The sequence below is a fragment of the Oncorhynchus gorbuscha genome, linkage group LG06, assembly GCF_021184085.1.
Source record: "Oncorhynchus gorbuscha isolate QuinsamMale2020 ecotype Even-year linkage group LG06, OgorEven_v1.0, whole genome shotgun sequence".
Lineage (NCBI taxonomy): Eukaryota > Metazoa > Chordata > Actinopteri > Salmoniformes > Salmonidae > Oncorhynchus > Oncorhynchus gorbuscha.
Genome location: NC_060178.1, coordinates 84,153,733 through 84,174,488, shown reverse-complemented (window position 1 = coordinate 84,174,488; position 20,756 = coordinate 84,153,733). Strand labels below are relative to the sequence as shown.

Genomic DNA, 20,756 nt, shown 5'->3' with positions numbered 1-20,756 from the left:
TAAATGTATTTGTGTGCTCCTAAATTGTTCTACTTATGTGCACACGTGCTCCTTGTGAAAAAAGGTCAGTGTAGAGCCCTGTGGGGTTAGGATTAGGGGTAAGCCTCGTGTGTAAACATTTGCATAAGACTGAGAGATGGAGGAGCCTTTTTTTGGGCATGGACCCATGTACACACATACGTGTGTGTTTGGCTACAGGGAGACAGGAAGTGGTTGTGGCTGGCATGCAAGATCATAGCATAAGGATCACTAACCACCACAAGGGATTGGGGTAACACTGCAGCGCACAGTGGACATTGGCTGGTGATATCCAATAAACTTATACATGATTAGTCAACAAAGTTACTTGAATAACAAATTTGACAGACAGGGAGTAGCTGGCGTGCCAAAACTCATGACTACTACGCTACTAAGTAACCAGCACAGGATCGTACAGAACTAAACTGTATCGTCTTGGATGCTACATGACCTTGTAAAGGAGCATCCTCCATTCCAAATCTAACCCTAGCCCTAGGTTCTTCTTGCATCTGAAATCTATCACATTATATCATTAATAACAGATGGTAGAAGTCAAGGACTGACAGGATTGACAACCCATTTAGAGGGAGAAGTTATTGTAGTTTATTTGCATCATGTACAACTTTGTGATAGTACAAGACAAATATACAGTACCCACATTAACAACTTTAGTCATTCAAATCATTTCAGCACTTAAACATGTTTTAATACCAAAAGGTATTGTATGAAATATATTGTAATCTTCAAAAATTCCAATGTGAAATGAAATTGGTCAATATCTTAATAAATGCTTCAGCCTATGGAGTGATCAGAAAGGGTTGTTTCATGTGATTTGAGATTGACAGGATGTATATAATCAGTCATGATCAGAATAATGCAAATTAACATTTTATCGGAATGATTTTTGTTCATTTTGATAGTATTGAAAGGCATCATCCATACTACGATGGTGGATATTTGCTCGTCCACCTGCCGCTAACTCCAGCAGGCTTGTAACAGCGAGGTCATGTGACTATTCGAATGCCAAACTCTTCATTGAGAAAATGCTGAAAAAAATCTATCCATGGGCAAGTCTGTACTACATTTTAATTTGTGCCAAAATCTAAATAAAATAAAAGCAAATTCAGTAGGTTATTGTGTGAAATAGACTTTAAGAAGTGCAGTCTTTATTTTCTTGCTTTGGTGTGTTTATTAATGCACAAGCACTTTTACCCCTCAACCCCATCGATAAAATCATTTGATAAAGTCAAACAAAAGTTTTACTGTGCGTGAACTTTCAAATGCATCCTGTCATTACTAAATGGGTAATGTGATAGGTATTTTAATTTGACTATTTTTATCCAAATAATAAAATAATTTGATTAATAAAATGTTTGCGAGAGGGAGGGCAATCTGATTCCACTGGTCCTCAACTCGCGGCTCAGTACTATCAATCAGAGCAAGTGGAGTTACATGTCAGTTAGATTGTCCCAGAGCAGGTAAGTTCTGAAGGATTCGTTGCCATAGAAATTTACCTGGCTAAAAGGTGAGCCACTTTCGTATGACCGGTTATCCAGAGTTGAACTCAGAGTTCACCAAAGTTAGCTTGCTAACTCCTCAAACCTGCTTCGTAGTAAGGGGCTCAGGTCAACTCCATTCAATTACAATCTTTGCGCAAACAACACTGTGTGATTAGGTTGAGTGTGTGTATGTGTTGAGAAGGGCTAGGTAAGTAGGTCAATCCAATATCAGGCGACCCAAAAAGTGTGTGTGTGTGTGTGTGTGTGTGTGAGAAAGACCATCTGGTTGAAACCTAAGGTAAGATGGTTTTCTCTCAGCAGTACATACTGTAACCAGCAACACTGACCCCAGGGAAAATGACTAAGATTTGGATCTGGGGAAAGGAGGAGATTGTCCAAAGGTGCAAACACACACACACACACACACACACACACACACACACACACACACACACACACACACACACACACACACACACACACACACACACACACACACACACACACACACACACACACACACACACACACACACACACACACACACACACACACACACACACTTAGATAAACGTATGTTGTTTTTGTAACGATATATCCATTGAAACAGAAGCTCATGTCTTGCTTTACCATGGGTTACACAACCACAACAAGAATGATCATTTTCATCAACTGTTCAGCCAAGGTAAAACATTTCACGTTCTAGATGGAAATAATCAATTGGGCAACATTTTACCAGGTAAAAATGATGGTGAAAGCCTGCCTCCTTATCCTTCAATGGAGATGTTTCAATATACAGTGCATTCAGAAAGTATTCAGACCCATTGACTTTTTCCACATTTTGTTACATTACAGCCTTATTTTAAAATGGATTAAATAGTTTGTTTCCCTCAATCTACACACAATACACCATAATGACCAAGCAAACACAGGTTTTTAGAAATGTGTTAAAAAAATATCACATTTACATAAGTATTCAGACCCTTAACTCAGTATTTTGTTTAAGCACCTTTGGCAGGGATTACAGACTTGAGTCTTTTTGGGTATGATGCTACAAGCTTGGCACACCTGTATTTGGGGAGATTCTCCCATTCTTCTCTGCAGATCCACTGAAGCTCTGTCAGGTTGGATGGGGACCGTCTCTGCACAGCTATTTTCAGGTCTCTCCAGGATCTCTATGTACTTTGCGCCGTTCATCTTGCCCTCAATCCTGACTAGTCTCCCAGCCCCTGCCGCTGAAAAACATCCCCACAACATGATGCTGCTGCCACCACCATGCTTCACCTTAAGGTTGATGCCATGTTTCCTCCAGATGTGACGCTTGACATTCAGGCCAAAGAGTTCAATCTTGGTTTCATCAGACCAGAGAATCTTGTTTCTCATGGTCTGAGAGTCCTTTAGGTGCCTTTTGGCAACTCCAAGCGGGCTGTCATGTGCCTTTTACTGAGGAGTAGCTTCCGTCTGGCCACTCTACAATAAAGGCCTGACTAAGGCCCTTTTTGGTACCCTTCCACAGATCTGTGCCTTGGCACAATCCTGACTCGGAGCTCTACAGACAATTCTTCAAACTCATGGCTTGGTTTTTGCTCTGACATGCAATGTCAACTGTGGGACCTTATATAGACAGGTGTGAGCCTTTCCAAATCAATTCCAATCAATTTAATTTTCCTCAGGTGGACTCCGATGAAATCATTATGTAAATAAGATAATACATTTGCAAATATTTCTAAAAACCTATTTTCAATGGCATTATGGGGTAATGTCTGTAGATTGATGAGGATTTCTTTTAAATACATTTTTTAATACGCCCTCAAAACTCATCACTAAGCTAAGGACCCTGGGACGAAACACCTCCCTCCGCAACTGGATCCTAGACTTCCTGACGGGCCGCCCCCGGTGGTAAGGGTAGGTAACAACACATCCGCCACTCTGATCCTCAACACGGTGGCACCTCAGATGTGCGTGCTCAGTCCCCTCCTGTACTTCCTGTTCACTCATGACTGCATGGCCAGGCACAACTCCAACACCATCATTAAGTTTGCTGATGATACAACAGTGGTAGGCCTGATCACCAACAACGATGAGACAGCCTGTAAAGAGAAGGTAAGAGACCTGACCGTGTGGTTCAAGGACAACAACCTCTCCCTGAACGTGATCAAGACAAAGGAGTTGATTGTGGACTACAGGAAAAAGAGGACCGAGCACGCCCCCATTCTCATCAACGGAGCTGTAGTGGAGCAGGTTGAGAGCTTCAAGTTCCTTGGCGTCCACATCAACAACAAACTAACATGGTCCAAGCACACCAAGACAGTCATGAAGAGAGCACGACAAAACCTATTCCCCCTCAGGAGATCCTCAAAATATTTTACAGCTGAACCATCGAGAGCATCCTGACGGCTTGCATCACTGCCTGGTATGGCAACTGCTTGGCCTCCGACCGCAAGGCACTACAGAGGGTAGTGCGTACGGCCCAGTACATCACCGGGTCCAAGCTTCCTGCCATCCAGGACCTCTATACCAGGCCTTAAAAATCGTCAAAGACTCCAGCCACCCTAGTCATAGGTACGGCAAGCGGTACCGGAGTACCAAGTCTAGGTGCAAGAGGCTTCTAAACAGCTTCTACCCCCAAGCTGTAAGACTTCTGAACAGCTAATCAAATGGTTACCTAGACTATTTGCACCCCCCCCCACGCTGCTCCTACTCTGTTATTACTCTACTCTGTATTATAATTAATGCACATTTTTGTAGAGGTTGATACTTTTTTCGAAATGGAAAATCAAGTCTGAAATTTCAAAGTGGAAATGACTTTTAAAACATCAAATACACTACAAGTTATGTTTCCTACATTGCAGAAAAGTTCTCCTTCAACAGGGTGATCTAATGAACACCATACACCTTTAGATGACAATGTATAATAACTGATACCAATAATGTATAGATGTTGTAATGCATTATAGATGACTCCAAATCAAGTACTGTACCATGTTGGTCTATGACTGTTTTTAGTGTCATAAAACTCTATTTGATTGGTCCACACTGTGGTTATTAAAATCTCTCATACATTTGTTTTTAACCCTAACTAACACGTGGGGGTCGCCCAATATTAGATTGACCTAGTTATTGACCTACTTACCTACCCCTATACAACACACATACACAGACCCCTTGACTTTTCCCACAATTTGTTACACGCTTACATAACACAAAATGAACACAATAGATTTTCCGATTATGCCAATGTCCTCTTAAAAATGATCAAACACCAGAAAGGACTTCCTTTCACATAACTTTCACAGGACTTTATTTCCTTTCACATAAGCACTTAATATCGTCTAACGCCCTCAGAAGGCAGACTGAGATGATAAAAGGAATGAAAAGTGGTAGAAGTGGAACGAAACAGTCCTCTATTCCTACCATACATTTTCTAGTTCACTGACTCATTTAATCTAGTACATTTGTATTTGTTTTGTTTAATCTGAAATTCACCTGTGATTATCAGAAATGACAACTGAGAGAAAGACTATGTCCCAATGGGCACCCTATTCACTATGTCGTGCACTATATAGGGATTAGGGTGCCATTTGGGACTCACAGAAAGACTCATCCAAAGCTAAAGTGATGAAACACTGGCTTGAGTAGCATGCTGTGTTTTGTTCAGATGATCGTTTACACACTCCAGATTCACCATGACCCATTAGCCTCAGGTGAGAGCACAGAGATTGTTAAAGGAACAACATTGTATCTGTCTCATTATGCCGTCTGTGAGAGCATGACCCCATCTCCATTTTCTTATTCTACTACTTCTATGAGTTGGTAAACAACCTGAAAGGGTGCAGTGTGTTGTTTGAACAGGTTAAAAAATTATGGAATGTCTGCACACGAGTATAATTCATTGGCTGATCCCTCCTGATGACCTAGATGGAAGTACGTGATCCTTCCTTAACCCATAGGATGTCCCACTCAGTTGACTACTTCAAAATGGTGAACGTCCTCAATGGTGCTGCCCATGCTTAAACAAGCTTTGGGGCACTAGAGTCCTCTATCTCTAAGGGTGAGAGTTAGATCACCTAGCTGATTGGCTGCTTCACCTTTGACTGGGAAAGTTCAAGAGGGGTCAAGTGCCTTGTTGCAAACAGGATGCCTGTATTGACATTGGAAGTCTATGGGCATCTGCTAGCATAGAAAAGCATGCTAGCAGATACCCATAGACTTCCAGTCATTGAGCTAACGCTAGTTAGCATTGGCTCGCAAATATTTTTATAGGGAATTGTCAGAGGCGGTCTCATATTGTTACATCACCAACATTTTGAGAATAAAGGTGCTAACATGGCGTCCATTCTAAAACCTGGCCAAACTCTTAATATACTGCATGGCTCTGCTTCTCTCTGCTCATAACCTGACAACACATGGCGCTGGAATAGAACTGAATGAAACAATCGGAAACAGTTTACTCCTATATGGTTCCTGATACAGTTACTGTATATTGTACTTCCTGAATAATCTTGTTAGTGATGATGCAAATATTTAATCTGTTTTCATCTCAATCATCTTGTTGGCTAAGTTCTTCCTTCCCTGTGGTTGATGTCCCAATACAAATCAAATCAAATTTTATTGGTCACAAACATATTTTGCAGATGTTATTACGGGTGTAGTGAAATGCTTGCATTCCTAGCTCCAACACTGCAGTAGTATTTAAAAACAATTCACAACAATACACACAAATCTAAAAGTAAAATAATGTAATTCAGAAATGTATTAATATTAGTTTGAGCAATGTCAGAGTGGCTTTGACTAAAATATAGTAGAATAGAATACAGTATATACATACGAGATGAGTAAAGCAGTAGGTAAACATTATTTAAACATTATTAAACGAACTAGTGTTCCATTATTAAAGTGGCCAGTGATTCCAAGTCTATGTATATAGGGCAGCAGCCTCTAAGGTGCAGGGTTGCATAACCGGATGGAAGCCTGCTAGTGATGGCTATTTAACAGTCAGATGGCCTTGGGATAGAAGCTGTTTTTCAGTCTCTCGGCCCCAGCTTTGATGCACCTGTACTGACCTCACCTTCTGGATGATAGCGGAGTGAACAGGCCGTGGCTCGGGTGGTTGATGTCATTGATGTACATGCCGAGGAACTTGAAGCTTTCCACTTCCTCCACTGAGCTTCCCGTCGATGTGGTTTGCTATTTCCTGTTTTGTTGACTTTGAGTGAGAGGTTATTTTCCTGCCACCACTCTCCCAGGGCCCTCACCTCCTCCCTGTAGGGTGCTGCGTCTTTTGTTGGTAATCAGACCTACTACTGTTGTGCCATCAGCAAACTTGATTGAGTTGGAAGCGTGCGTGGCCACGAAGTCATGGGTGAACAGGGAGTACAGGAAAGGGCTGAGCAAGCACCCTTGTGGGGCTTCTGTGCTGAGGATCAGCGAAGTGGAGGTGTTGTTCCTACCTCCACCACTTGGGGGCGCCCCGTCAGGTAGTGCAGGACCAGTTGCAAAGGGCGGGGTCGAGACCCAGGATCACAAGTTTAATGATGAGTTTGGAGAGTACTATGGTGTTGAATGCTGGGCTGTAGTCAAGGAACAGCAGTACCGGATTGCCAAGTCTTGGACAAAAAGGCTTCTCAACAGTTTTTACCCCAAGCCATAAGACTCCTGAACATCTAACCAAATGGTTACCCGGACTACTTGCATTGTGTGCCTCCCCCAACCCCTCTTTTACACTGCTGCTACTCTCTGTTTATCTTATATGCATAGTCACTTTAACTACACATTAATGTACATACTACCTCAATAAGCCTGACTAACAGGTGTTTGTTTATAGCCTTGCTACTCTTTTTCAAATGTCTTTTTACTGTTGTTTTATTTCTTTTACTTACCTACACACACACACACACACACACACACACACACACACACACACACACACACACACACACACACACACACACACACACACACACACACACACACACACACACACACACACACACACACACACACCTTTTTCCCCCGCACCATTGGTTAGAGCCTGTAAGTAAGCTTTTCACTGTAAGGTCTACATCTGTTGTATTTGGCGTACGTGACAAATGAACTTTGATTTGATTTCGTCCAGATGGGATAGTGCAGTGTGCAGTGTGATGGCGATTGCATCGTCTGTGGACCTAGCAAATTGAAGAGGGTGACAGGTAGGGTGGAGGTGATATGATCCTTGATTAGTCTCTCAAAGCACTTCATGATGACAGAAGTGAGTGCTATGTGGCAATAGTCATTTAGTTCAGTTAGCTTAGCTTTCTTGGGAACAGTAACAATGGTGGCCATCTTGAAAATTGTGAGGACAACAGACTCGGATAGACAGCGATTGATTTAAATACAGTTGAAGTCGGAGGTTTACATACACCTTAGCCAAATTTCTGGGATAATTACTTGTCATGCACAAAATAGATTTCCTAACCGACTTGCCAAAACTATAGTTTGTTAAAATGAACAAGAAATTTGTGGAGTGGTTGAAAAACTAGTTTTAATGACTCCAACCTAAGTGTATGTAAACTTCCGACTTCAACTGTATGTCTGTAAACACACCAGCCGTCTGGTCTGCGCATGCTTTGAGGACGTGGCTAGGGAAGCCATCTGGGTCAGTGAGGGTTAACATGTTTAAATCTTTAACTCACGTCAGCCACGGAGAAGGGGGGTGCAGTCCTTGTTAGCGGCTGCGACGGTGACACTGTATTATCCTCAAAACGGGCAAAGAAGGTGTTTAGTTTGTCTGGAAGTGTAACGTCGGTGTCCGTGACGTGGCTGGATTTCTTTGTGTAGTCTGTGGTTTCCTGTAGACCCTGCCACATACGTCTTGTGTCTAAAACATTGAATTGCGACTCTACCTTGTCCCTGTAATGGCATTTTGCTTGCCTTGCGGAGGGAATAGCTACTCTGTTTATATTCAGACATATTCCCAGACCTCTTTCAATGGTCAAATGCGGTGGATCGTGCTTTAAATTCTGCACGAATGCCACCATCCATCCACGGTTTCTGGTTAGGGTAGGTTCGCTATGAAACAGTCAGAAAGACTCACCCTCTCTTAATAGATAGTGAGAAAGTTCTCAAAAGAAAAGCTGACTTAGCTAACGTGGCCTGCCTGCTCAGTGTGCTTGCTAGCTACTACTATCTAGCTTAATTGACAAACACAGAGACGGAACATAGCTAGCTATCTAGCTAGTGATTTTGAGCACTGTTAAACAGTGTATAGCAGCTTGTGCTTTACTTACGATAGTTTGACAGCTTGTTGATGAAGTTGTAGACACGTTCTCAGAAATCAGTCCTGAGCGCAGTCTGCAACAGCTGACTAGACGATACTGTCTGCAGTGCACCGACTTGTTTTCATGTATGTTTTGTAACATGAGAAATACTGCACCCAACACCTTATTTAGAGGTCAAATTGTGTGACTAAGACTTCCTCTGCAAAAACTCCTAAATTAATTACAGATTTCTTGATTTATCTTAGATATTGACTATTTTTTTAGGAAGTGATAGTGTCTATGTTGTGCTATCGTGACTCAAGAGGGACAAACAGTAACTGACAGGGTACGATAAAGCGAACATAACACACCCACATGGGAACCACACCCCCAAGACACAAATCTCGTTTTTCTTGATGAGCAGCAGAAAAACACATGCGGAATTGGTGCATTCAGACCCCCTTTAAAAGGTGGAATCCTTTGCGATGGAACTGCCACGTCTGTTTGTAATATTACAACAGGAAAGACATTACTTCACACCATTTTATTCCTGCGGACATCAATGCACATCATTGCAGGCGTGAAAGACAAACAAAGGATATAATTATTACTTTGCTGGATGCTCATTTCCTCTAAACAAAAATGATAACAATTGTGTCTCGGGCGGCAAGTGAATCGAATGTTCATTGTTCATTTCTCTACCATAAGCCGTCTTCTACGTTGTTTTAGAGAATTTGGCAATACGTCCAACTGGCCTCAAAACCACAGACCACATGTATGGTGTCATGAAGGCAAGGAATTTGCTGATGTCAACTTTGTGAACAGAGTGAGTAACGATGGCGGGTGGTTATGGGAAGGGAAGGCATAACCTATGGAGAAATGAACACAATAGCATTTTATCGATGGCAATTTGAATGCACAAAAATACAGTGATGAGGTACTGAGACCTATTGTGAAGCCCATTTCTTTTTAAGGTATCCATGACCAACACATGCATATCTGTATTCCCAGTCATGTGAAATCCATAGGTTGGTCCTAATTAATATATTTCAATTGACTGATTTCCTCACTGTAACTCAGTAAATCAATGAAATTGTTGCATGTTTTTATTTGATTTGATATTTTAATTTATTTTCAAATTATGGTGGAAAATAAGTATTTGGTTACCTACAAACAAAAAAAGATTTCTGGCTCTCACAGACCTGTAACTTCTTCTTTAAGAGGCTCCTCTGTCCTCCACTCGTAACCCGTATTAATGGCACCTGTTTGAACTTGTTATCAGTATAAAGGCACATGTCCACAACCGCAAACAGTCACACTCCAAATTCCACTATGCCCAAGACCAAAGAGCTGTCAAAGGACACCAGAAACAAAATTGTAGACCTGCACCAGGCTGGGAAGACAATCTGCAATAGGTAAGCAGCTTGGTTTGAAGAAATCAACTGTGGGAGCAATTATTAGGAAATGGAAGACATACAAGACCACTGATAATCTCCCTCGATTTGGAGCTCCACGCAAGATCTCACCCCGTGGGGTCAAAATGATCACATGAACGGTGAGCAAAAATCCCAGAACTACCCGGGGGGACCTAGTGAATGACCTGCAGAGAGCTGGGACCAAAGTAACAAAGCCTACCATCAGTAACACACTCAAATCCTGCAGTGCCAGACGTGTCCCCCTGCTTAAGCCAGTACATGTCCAGGCCCATCTGAAGTTTGCTAGAGAGCATTTGGATGATCCAGAAAAAGATTGGGAGAATGTCATATGGTCAGATGAAACCAAAATATAACTTTTTGGTAAAAAACTAAACTTGTCGTGTTTGGAGGACAAAGAATGCAGAGTTGCATTCAAAGAACACCATACCTGCTGGGAAGCATGGGGGTGGAAACATCATGCTTTGGGGCGGTTTTTCTGCAAAGGGACCAGGACGCCTGATCCGTGTAAAGGAAAGAAAGAATGGGACCATGTATCGTGAGATTTTGAGTGAAAAAATCCTTCCATCAGCAAGGGCATTGAAGATGAAACGTGGCTGGGTCTTTCAGCATGACAATGATCCCAAACAAACCGCCCGGGCAACGAAGGAGTGGCTTCGTAAGAAGCATTTCAAGGTCCTGGAGTGGCCTAGCCAGTCTCTAGATCTCAACCCCATAGAAAATCTTTGGAGGGAGTTGAAAGTCCGTGTTGCCCAGCAACAGCCCCAAAACATCACTGCTCTAGAGGAGATCTGCATGGAGGAATGGGCCAAAATACCAGCAACAGTGTGTGAAAACCTTGTGAAGACTTACAGAAAATGTTTGACCTCGGTCATTGCCAACAAAGGGTATATAAAAAAGTATTGAGATAAACTTTTGTTATTGACCAAATACTTATTTTCCACCATAATTTGCAAATAAATTCATTAAAAATCCTACAATGTGATTTTCTGGATTTTTTTCATTTTGTCTGTCATAGTTGAAGTGTACCTAGGATGAAAATTACAGGCCTCTCTCATATTTTTATGTAGGAGAACTTGCACAATTGGTGGCTGACTGAATACTTTTTTGCCCCACTGTACATGTAATTCACCACTCTTCCCCACTTGCTTCAAGATGGCCAGCAATGTTCCTGTACCAAAGCAAGCCAAGGTAACTGCACTAAATGGCTCAATCAAGCTAGTCATCTTGACTACTTTCTTATGTCATTTTTGCTGGCACCAAAACATAAAAGAGTGTTGATAGGGGACAGAATGCGGTCGGACCATCAAATAATTGGTATGCACATTATTCTTACAGAATTTCAGAAGGCGAGAGTATTGGATATATTTGCCTTTCCCGAGTCTGATGAAGCGATGGGACAAGACTGTAACTACCAATTGGATATCACGAAAAAGGGGTAAAAAAATTGTAATTTTAGGTTCAGCACAATAGAAAAATATATGGCAGCTAGAAATCTAAACTGGATGGTCTTCAGAGATAGATGGGAGGGGTTGAGTAGCTCAAGGCTGGGACTAAAAACCAACAAAAGATAACTAATGTAAAATATACTGTCAGTGAAATGTATGTAGTATGTTTAAGTATTATTTTCCATTAGTTTACACCAATTACGGGAGGGGTGCTTGAGTTAGGGGAAAATAATTACATAAAAATATAAAGATATGGGGGATTGCAGACAATTACATTGACAGAAGCTAATCTATCTGCAATATTAAAGCTAATGTTACATTTTTTTAAATATATTATAAAAAAATAAACCACTGCACTAAATTACTATCGCCCCATAGCAATCACATCTGTCATTATTGTCAGTGCTTTGAAAGGCTAATCAAGGGCCATTACCTCCACCATACCTGACACCCAAGAGGAACATCTATAATACTATTCATCGATGACAGCTCAGCTTTTAACACCATAGTGCGCTAAGCTCAGGCCCTTGGGTCTGAACTCCTCCCTGTGCAACTGGTTCCTAGAATTCCTGACGGGCCGACCCCAGGTGGTGAGGGTAGGCAACAACACCTCCGCCACACTGATCCTCCACACGGGGGCCCCCAAATGTGTGTGTGCTCCGCCACCTCCTATACTCCCTGTTCACACACAACTCTAACTCAATCATCAAGTTTGCTGACGACACAACAGTGGTAGGCCTGATTACCAACAACAACGAGACATCCTACAGGGAGGAGGTTAGAGCCCTCTGGAGTGGTGCCAGAAAAATAACCTCTCCCTCAATATCAACAAAACAAAGAAGCTTATCTTGGACTACAGTAGACAGAAGAGGGAGGATGCCACCATCCTCATTGACGGGGCCACAATGGATAGGGTCAAAACCGCAATGGATAAGGTCAATAGCTTCAAGTTCCTCATGGTGCACATCACTGAGCACCTAAGACCCTCACAAACTGAACCATTGAGAGCATTCTGTCTGGCTGCATCACTGCCTGGTATGGCAACTGCTCCGCCCTCAACCGCTTAGCTCTCCAGAGGGTGGTGCGGACAGCCCAACGCATCACAGGAGCCACACTGCCTGACCTCCAGGACATTTACCACACTCGGTGTCAAAGGAAGTCTAAGAAAATCATCAAGGACCTCAGTCACATCGACACGCACAGCCAACGCTGCTGTATCATGTTATAGAGACATTGAACCAACCACTGGTCACTTCCCATTTTAACTGTGTATTTAAATACTGTATCCTCAACATAGCTTATTCTAATATTTCTACATCTGCACATTGTATTTTAGTTACACTGATTATTCGCACCACATATTTATTTATTTCCTTGATTCTTGACATAGTTCACTCTATATTGTGTTTACTGCTGTACATTCTTAGTTGATCTGGTGTAAATTCCCCCGGTGTACATACTGTAGGTAAAGATTCCATTTTGCTACATTGCTATTTGGGTTGTTAATTGGATTCGTCCTTCCATTCTTTTTTGTATTTTTCTTTACAATGTATTTTTTTAACATTGTAATTGCTTGAGATTTGACTACATTGCTAGGAGTTAGCAACATAAGCATTTCGCTGCACAGCTATTACACCTGCTAAACTGTGTACGTGACCAGTAAACCTTTATTTGATTTACTTCCCAACACTGATGGTTAGCTACTAACTTGATCACAGGTGTATGTATGATGATGTTTTGTATTGACTAAGGTCTTATTGTACATTTCTAGATACACTTATACAAACATATCTATAGGAAGTAGAACATTGCATTGCATTTCATGTTGCATGAAAGATCAGTGTGTCCATCCACTAGATGATGACTACAGAGAAAACTTGAGTAAATATGGATGGAACACAACTCCACTGGACAGAAGCTGAACATTGAGGTTGCTTAACACTCAGTCCCTGGTCCCTTCAACTCCACTGGACACAGAGGCTGAACATCGAGGTTGCTTAACACTCAGTCCCTGGTCCCTTCAACTCCACTGGACAGAAGCTGAACATCGAGGTTGCTTAACACTCAGTCCCTGGTCCCTTCAACTCCACTGGACAGAAGCTGAACATCGAGGTTGCTTAACTCTCAGTCCCTGGTCCATTTAACTCCACTGGACAGAAGCTGAACATCGAGGTTGCTTAACTCTCAGTCCCTGGTCCATTTAACTCCACTGGACAGAAGCTGAACATCGAGGTTGCTTAACTCTCAGTCCCTGGTCCATTTAACTCCACTGGACAGAAGCTGAACATCGAGGTTGCTTAACACTCAGTCCCTGGTCCCTTCAACTCCACTGGACAGAAGCTGAACATCGAGGTTGCTTAACTCTCAGTCCCTGGTCCATTTAACTCCACTGGACAGAAGCTGAACATCGAGGTTGCTTAACACTCAGTCCCTGGTCCCTTCAACTCCACTGGACAGAAGCTGAACATCGAGGTTGCTTAACTCTCAGTCCCTGGTCCATTTAACTCCACTGGACAGAAGCTGAACATCGAGGTTGCTTAACTCTCAGTCCCTGGTCCATTTAACTCCACTGGACAGAAGCTGAACATCGAGGTTGCTTAACTCTCAGTCCCTGGTCCATTTAACTCCACTGGACACAGAGGCTGAACATCGAGGTTGCTTAACTCTCAGTCCCTGGTCCATTTAACTCCACTGGACACAGAGGCTGAACATCGAGGTTGCTTAACACTCAGTCCCTGGTCCATTTAACTCCACTGGACACAGAGGCTGAACATCGAGGTTGCTTAACTCTCAGTCCCTGGTCCATTTAACTCCACTGGACACAGAGGCTGAACATCGAGGTTGCTTAACACTCAGTCCCTGGTCCATTTAACTCCACTGGACACAGAGGCTGAACATCGAGGTTGCTTAACACTCAGTCCCTGGTCCATTCAACTCCACTGGACACAGAGGCTGAACATCGAGGTTGCTTAACTCTCAGTCCCTGGTCCATTTAACTCCACTGGACACAGAGGCTGAACATCGAGGTTGCTTAACACTCAGTCCCTGGTCCATTTAACTCCACTGGACACAGAGGCTGAACATCGAGGTTGCTTAACACTCAGTCCCTGGTCCATTTAACTCCACTGGACACAGAGGCTGAACATCGAGGTTGCTTAACTCTCAGTCCCTGGTCCATTTAACTCCACTGGACACAGAGGCTGAACATCGAGGTTGCTTAACTCTCAGTCCCTGGTCCATTTAACTCCACTGGACACAGAGGCTGAACATCGAGGTTGCTTAACTCTCAGTCCCTGGTCCATTTAACTCCACTGGACACAGAGGCTGAACATCGAGGTTGCTTAACTCTCAGTCCCTGGTCCATTCAACTCCACTGGACACAGAGGCTGAACATCGAGGTTGCTTAACACTCAGTCCCTGGTCCATTTAACTCCACTGGACAGAAGCTGAACATCAAGGTTGCTTAACTCTCAGTCCCTGGTCCATTTAACTCCACTGGACACAGAGGCTGAACATCAAGGTTGCTTAACTCTCAGTCCCTGGTCCATTTAACTCCACTGGACAGAAGCTGAACATCGAGGTTGCTTAACTCTCAGTCCCTGGTCCATTTAACTCCACTGGACACAGAGGCTGAACATCGAGGTTGCTTAACTCTCAGTCCCTGGTCCATTCAACTCCACTGGACACAGAGGCTGAACATCGAGGTTGCTTAACACTCAGTCCCTGGTCCATTTAACTCCACTGGACAGAAGCTGAACATCAAGGTTGCTTAACTCTCAGTCCCTGGTCCATTTAACTCCACTGGACAGAAGCTGAACATCAAGGTTGCTTAACACTCAGTCCCTGGTCCATTCAACTCCACTGGACACAGAGGCTGAACATCTCAAGGTTCCTTAGCTGCTGTATTGTCTTTAATTCTGCTGTCGCATACTCCAGTGCAAGGATGTCCTTCATTTCCTTACAGGCTGCTCCACTAAAAAACAACTATTGAGATTATGTTTATAGTAACTACAGAGGTGGATTGGTGTCGGTTTTCCAGTTGGTTTTGGTTGGCTTGGTAACTATGGAGGTTGGCTTGGTGTATGATGAGCTGATTGGTTTTGGTTATCCGGTTGGTTTAACTTGGCTTAGCAACTAGGTGGTTTGATGTCGGTTATGCAGTTGGTTTTGGTTGGCATAGTAACTATTGAGGTGATTTGGTTGGTTTGGTGTCTGTTATCCAGTTCGTTTAGGTTGGTTTCAAAACTACGGTGGTGATTGTTGAGCTGATTGGATTTGCATGCTAGGCCAGGGATAGAGACGATATGCAGGCATGCAGCAAGTCGACTCGTAACACGTCGAGTAAAGATGATAGATCACTTACAGCCCACCTCGAGGATGGCTCTAACAGTCCGTGTGAGTTCTTTAGCCTCTGCAGCTAGCGTAGCCGTCGTCCACTGGGACTTCTTCCCCACACGGGCTCCCAGGGGTTGAGAGGAAGCGCTGGGCTTCATGTCACGAGAGCTGCAGAGAAACAGACAGGTATAGAGTTAACCTTTCAAGCTTACAGCACTTTTACACTGTTTTTACCATGGCTGTATTCATTAATCTAGCAAGAGAAAACTCTATGGATATTGGCTTTCACCTGGAATTGTCGATTTATGTCTGACATAAAATAAGGATGAGATAATAAGGATATGGATAGGCTAGATAGGATGAAGTCAGAAGTGATGCAGGAAAATACGGTACTCTTCCTTAGGGATGTTATTGTAAAGAGTAGAAGACATAGGCTGTACTACAGTTGGTCAGGAATATGGTGGCATGATGGCAGGTCATGACACATGGCATAGCTAATATTTCATAACAGAGTATAGACTTGTCTCAAGTTAAGCAGTTGGTTACAACTGTGAGCGTTGTGGAGACCAAACAAAACTAGCAGAGTTGTGCACCTACTCTCCTTATTTGACCTAGATATTTTGCGTGTATGTATTGATGTGGAGGCTACGTGTGCCTTTTTAAAATTGATGTAGTTCTGTTCTTGAGCTGTTCTTGTCTACTAATGTATTATGTCATGTTTCATGTTTTGTGTGGAAGAGAAGCTGCTGCTTTTGCAACGGCTAATGTGGATCCTAATAAAATACCCCCCCCCCCAAAAAAAGAATACCATAGTCTGAATTCAATTCAATAGTGTTGCTAGAAAATACCGCAATATTGCCGACCTTGCCACCTAAATTGATGGAAATTATCTTGCTGTAAAAATGGTTATTGCCACACTTAATGGGGGATATCAATATTAGAGAAAGAGAAAGTAATTGCCTGACAGTGACTGATTAAGTAATTATATTATGACAATGAGCAATGGATATAATTATCTTTGTTTACCATTACCGAGGTGAAAACAAGAACATGTCAACCTACATTTCATCTGTTACAACTACTGCCCTACAAACGACTAGGAACACCTGCAGTTCTAGGAAGAAAACATATTGTCAAAAGTGTTTATCTAACAAATGGTCTGGTTACCTCAGACAGAAGGTTACTTTAAAGTCCAATGCAGCCATTTCTGAATCGCCGAGCTGACTAGGTGAAAAATCTATTGAGCAAGACATTTAACTCTAATTGCTCCTGTAAGATAAAAGAGTCTGTTAAATGACTAAAATAGTCTGAGTAGGGAAGGGTAAACTGGCTGTTGTTGGCAGAGAGGTTTGGAAATCTCCTTTCTTATTGGTCTATTAACTCATTTACTCCATCCCACCAAAACAGGCAGCAATTTCAGGCGGACTTTTCAAACAACTATTATCATCATTTTCACAATTTCACAGTGTAATTCCAACCTCAGTGTGGAAATATATATAAAACAGGAAAATCACATTTTTGACTGCACTGGATCTATAACATAAAAACGAAAGTTGGGAGGTTGGTCAGAGACGTGAACGTCTTCGAATCGCGTCGGGGACACCTTTAGCATCTTAGCTAATTAGCAACTTTAGCTAACCCCAACCAAAAGCGTTTGGCAACTACTTGGCACGTTAGGTAACCCTTATCCTAACCCCTAATCCTTAACCCCTAACCTACCTAAACTTAGCCACAATTGCTAAGAAAATATTTACTACAAATGATAACACAAAAATATGTATGATACTCTACAACTGCTAATATGTATGAAACTGTACAACCACTGGACCATTTGTACCATATCATACAGAATGGAAGGACATAAAAAATAACTATAATATCATGCAAATGGGTATGAGACAGCATTGTTGTCACAAATCCATGTGAGACTGACTGGACAGTTATATTGAGGTTTTCCAGTGACCTACAGATTGACAATAGAACACTGGGTAGGGGGTAGCACAGGGGGTCTTTGTAAAAAGTGTTTCAAACTGACACAGACTACTGCATGTTACTCACTGACACAGACTAATGCATGTTACTCACTGACACAGACTAATGCATGTTACGTAGTCAGACTTACAAAACAGGACATTGTCTAGGTCTTATAATAATAATAATATATGCCATTTAGCAGACGCTTTTATCCAAAGCGACTTACAGTCATGTGTGCATACATTCTACGTATGGGTGGTCCCGGGGATCGAACCCACTACCCTGGCGTTACAAGCGCCATGCTCTACCAACTGAGCTACAGAAGGACCCCTCTGAGCTTCTGAGCCAGAACTAATCATCACCCCACGGTGTTTGCTAAAAACTGCACAAACTGCAGCTCAATACCCAAGTGGAAAGTAAATATATTTAAATATACATATCATACTTGAATATATTTAAGTATATAGAATTATGTCCATAATATATATATATACACTTTAGTATATTTAAAATAATCTAAATTGGAAAACATTTTAATACATTTAATGTCAACTTTAATAGTGTTTTATTAGCATTTAAGTATATTAAAATATGCCCATTAGAGCATTAAGAGCGGCACCTCACTTGCGATTGGTCAATAAAAAATGTATAATTAATTGTTTATGTTTTAAATGCTCATAAAAATGTGGTAAATGTGTAGATTTTTCTGTTTCAAAAATATATGGTTAAAAACAAGCTGTTCAGTTACTTACTACTCTGCCCCTAAGTGACTGTCAGCAGTGGCAGCTCCGCCTCCGTGGGTGAACAGGCCGTGCGAACATTGTTTGGATTGTGTTGCCAGCTGTTTGCTATGAGGGTGAATAGTCCAAATGAAATCACAGGAATTGAGGAACTCCTCAGCATGTTGCATCGAAGGACAGAGCGATACAGTAGCTAGAACCTTTATCGTGGATCTGGTAGGGATTTTTTGGGATTGTTTCCCACTGTTAGGGTCCTGTGTGGCTCAGGTGGTATAACACCAGGGTTGTGGGTTGGATTCCCACAGGGGACCAGGATCAAAAGGTATGAAAATGTATGCACTCTGGATAAGTGTCTGCTAAATGACTAAAATGTTGTTTGTCAGGTTCTACTGTAAGTGACATGGCGACATGTGTCGACTACAACAGCATAAAACCAGTTGTTTTACAAAGCATGATCAAATGAATGAGCCAGCTACAGTAATATTGAGAAATAGTTAGGTCGATTTTCTTGGGTCAAATAAACCACTTATCTACCTTTGATAAGCAGCAAGCTATAGCTAGCTATTGCTAGCTAGTTAACACCCATGTCAATATCCGCAGCATTGGTATGTTTGTTGCATTCTCCCAGGTTCACTCGTTCGTTCATGATCTTGGCTGCGGGTTTTAAATAGTATCATCTAATCCAGTGGTTCCCAAACATTTTATTGTCCCCTACCCCTTCAAACATTCAACCTCCACATGCATACCCCCTCTAGCACCAGGGTCAGCGCACTCTCAAATGTTATTTTTTGCCATCATTGTAAGCCTGCCACACACACATTATACGATACATTTATTAAACAAAATAATGAGTGTGAGTTTGTCACAAACCGTCTCATGGGAAGTGACAAAGAGCTGTTATAGGACCAGTGTACAAATAATAATAATCAATCATTTGTCTTTTTTAACCATCTTACATATAAAACCTAATTTGTTCATCAAAAATTGTGAATAACTCACCACAGGTTAATGAGAAGGGTGTGTTTGAAAGGATGCATATAACTCAACTGCAATGTTGTTCAACTGCAATAACTGCAATGTTGGGTTGTATTGGAGAGAGTCTGTCTTAAATCATTTTCCACACACAGTCTGGGCCTGTATTTAGTTTTCATGCTAGTAAGGGCTGAGAATCCACTCTCGCATTGGTACGTGGCTGCAAATGGCATCAGTATCTTAACAGCGCAATTTGCCAAAGCAGGATTCTCTGAGCGCAGCCCAATCCGTAAATCTGTCAATGGTGTCTGATTAAATTCAATTTTCATAGAACCACATGTGGCAATTTTGATGGACTGGAGGCAGGACATGAAGGGATAACGAATCCAGTTGTTTATGTCATCCGTTTCGGGAGAGTACCTGTGTATTGCGCACCCAACTCACTCAGGTGCTTCGCTATATCACATTTGACATTTTCCATAACATTGAGTTAATTTGCACACAAAAAAATCATACAATGATGGAAAGACCTGTGTGTTGTCCTTGTTAATGCGGACAAAGAGTTCCAACTTCTTAATCATAGCCTCAATTTTGTCCCGCTCATTGAATATAGTCACGGAGAGTTCCTGTAATCCTAGATTCAGATCATTCAGGCAAGAAAAAACATCACCCAGATAAGCCATTCGTGTGAGAAACTCGTCATCATGCAAGCGGTTAGACAAGTGAAAATTATGGTCAGTAAAGAAAACTTTAAGCTCGTCTCTCAATTTAAAAAAACGTGTGTCTATACTTTGCCCCTTGATAACCAGCGCACTTCTGTATGTTGTAAAAGCGTGACTACTTTCACAAGGCACTGTATATATATATATATATATATATATATATATATATATATATATATATATATATATATATATATATATATATATTATTTTTATTTTTTCCGTACATAGGGACATGTCATGTCAGGGTGAGCCTGCAGGAAGGGTACCACATGAGGGAGGAGGATGTCTTTTTTTATACATATATTTAATAAAAAATGTGAATCACATTTTTATTTGGCGGAACCCTGACGGCATTGCCCATACCCCAGTTTGGAAAT

The 20,756-nt window shown here is 41.9% G+C and overlaps 1 protein-coding gene across 1 annotated transcript in view; it reads right to left on the bottom strand.

The window, feature by feature from the left end:
• Positions 1 to 14,038: 14,038 nt before the first annotated feature.
• The window catches only part of stxbp4 (syntaxin binding protein 4), a 50,364-nt gene continuing 43,646 nt past the window's right edge, over positions 14,039 to 20,756 (bottom strand). The window contains exon 19 of the mRNA XM_046354822.1: positions 14,039 to 16,136. Coding sequence (XP_046210778.1) covers positions 15,989 to 16,136 — 148 coding nt within the window. The 3' untranslated portion in view covers positions 14,039 to 15,988. The remainder of the gene's footprint in view (positions 16,137 to 20,756) is intronic.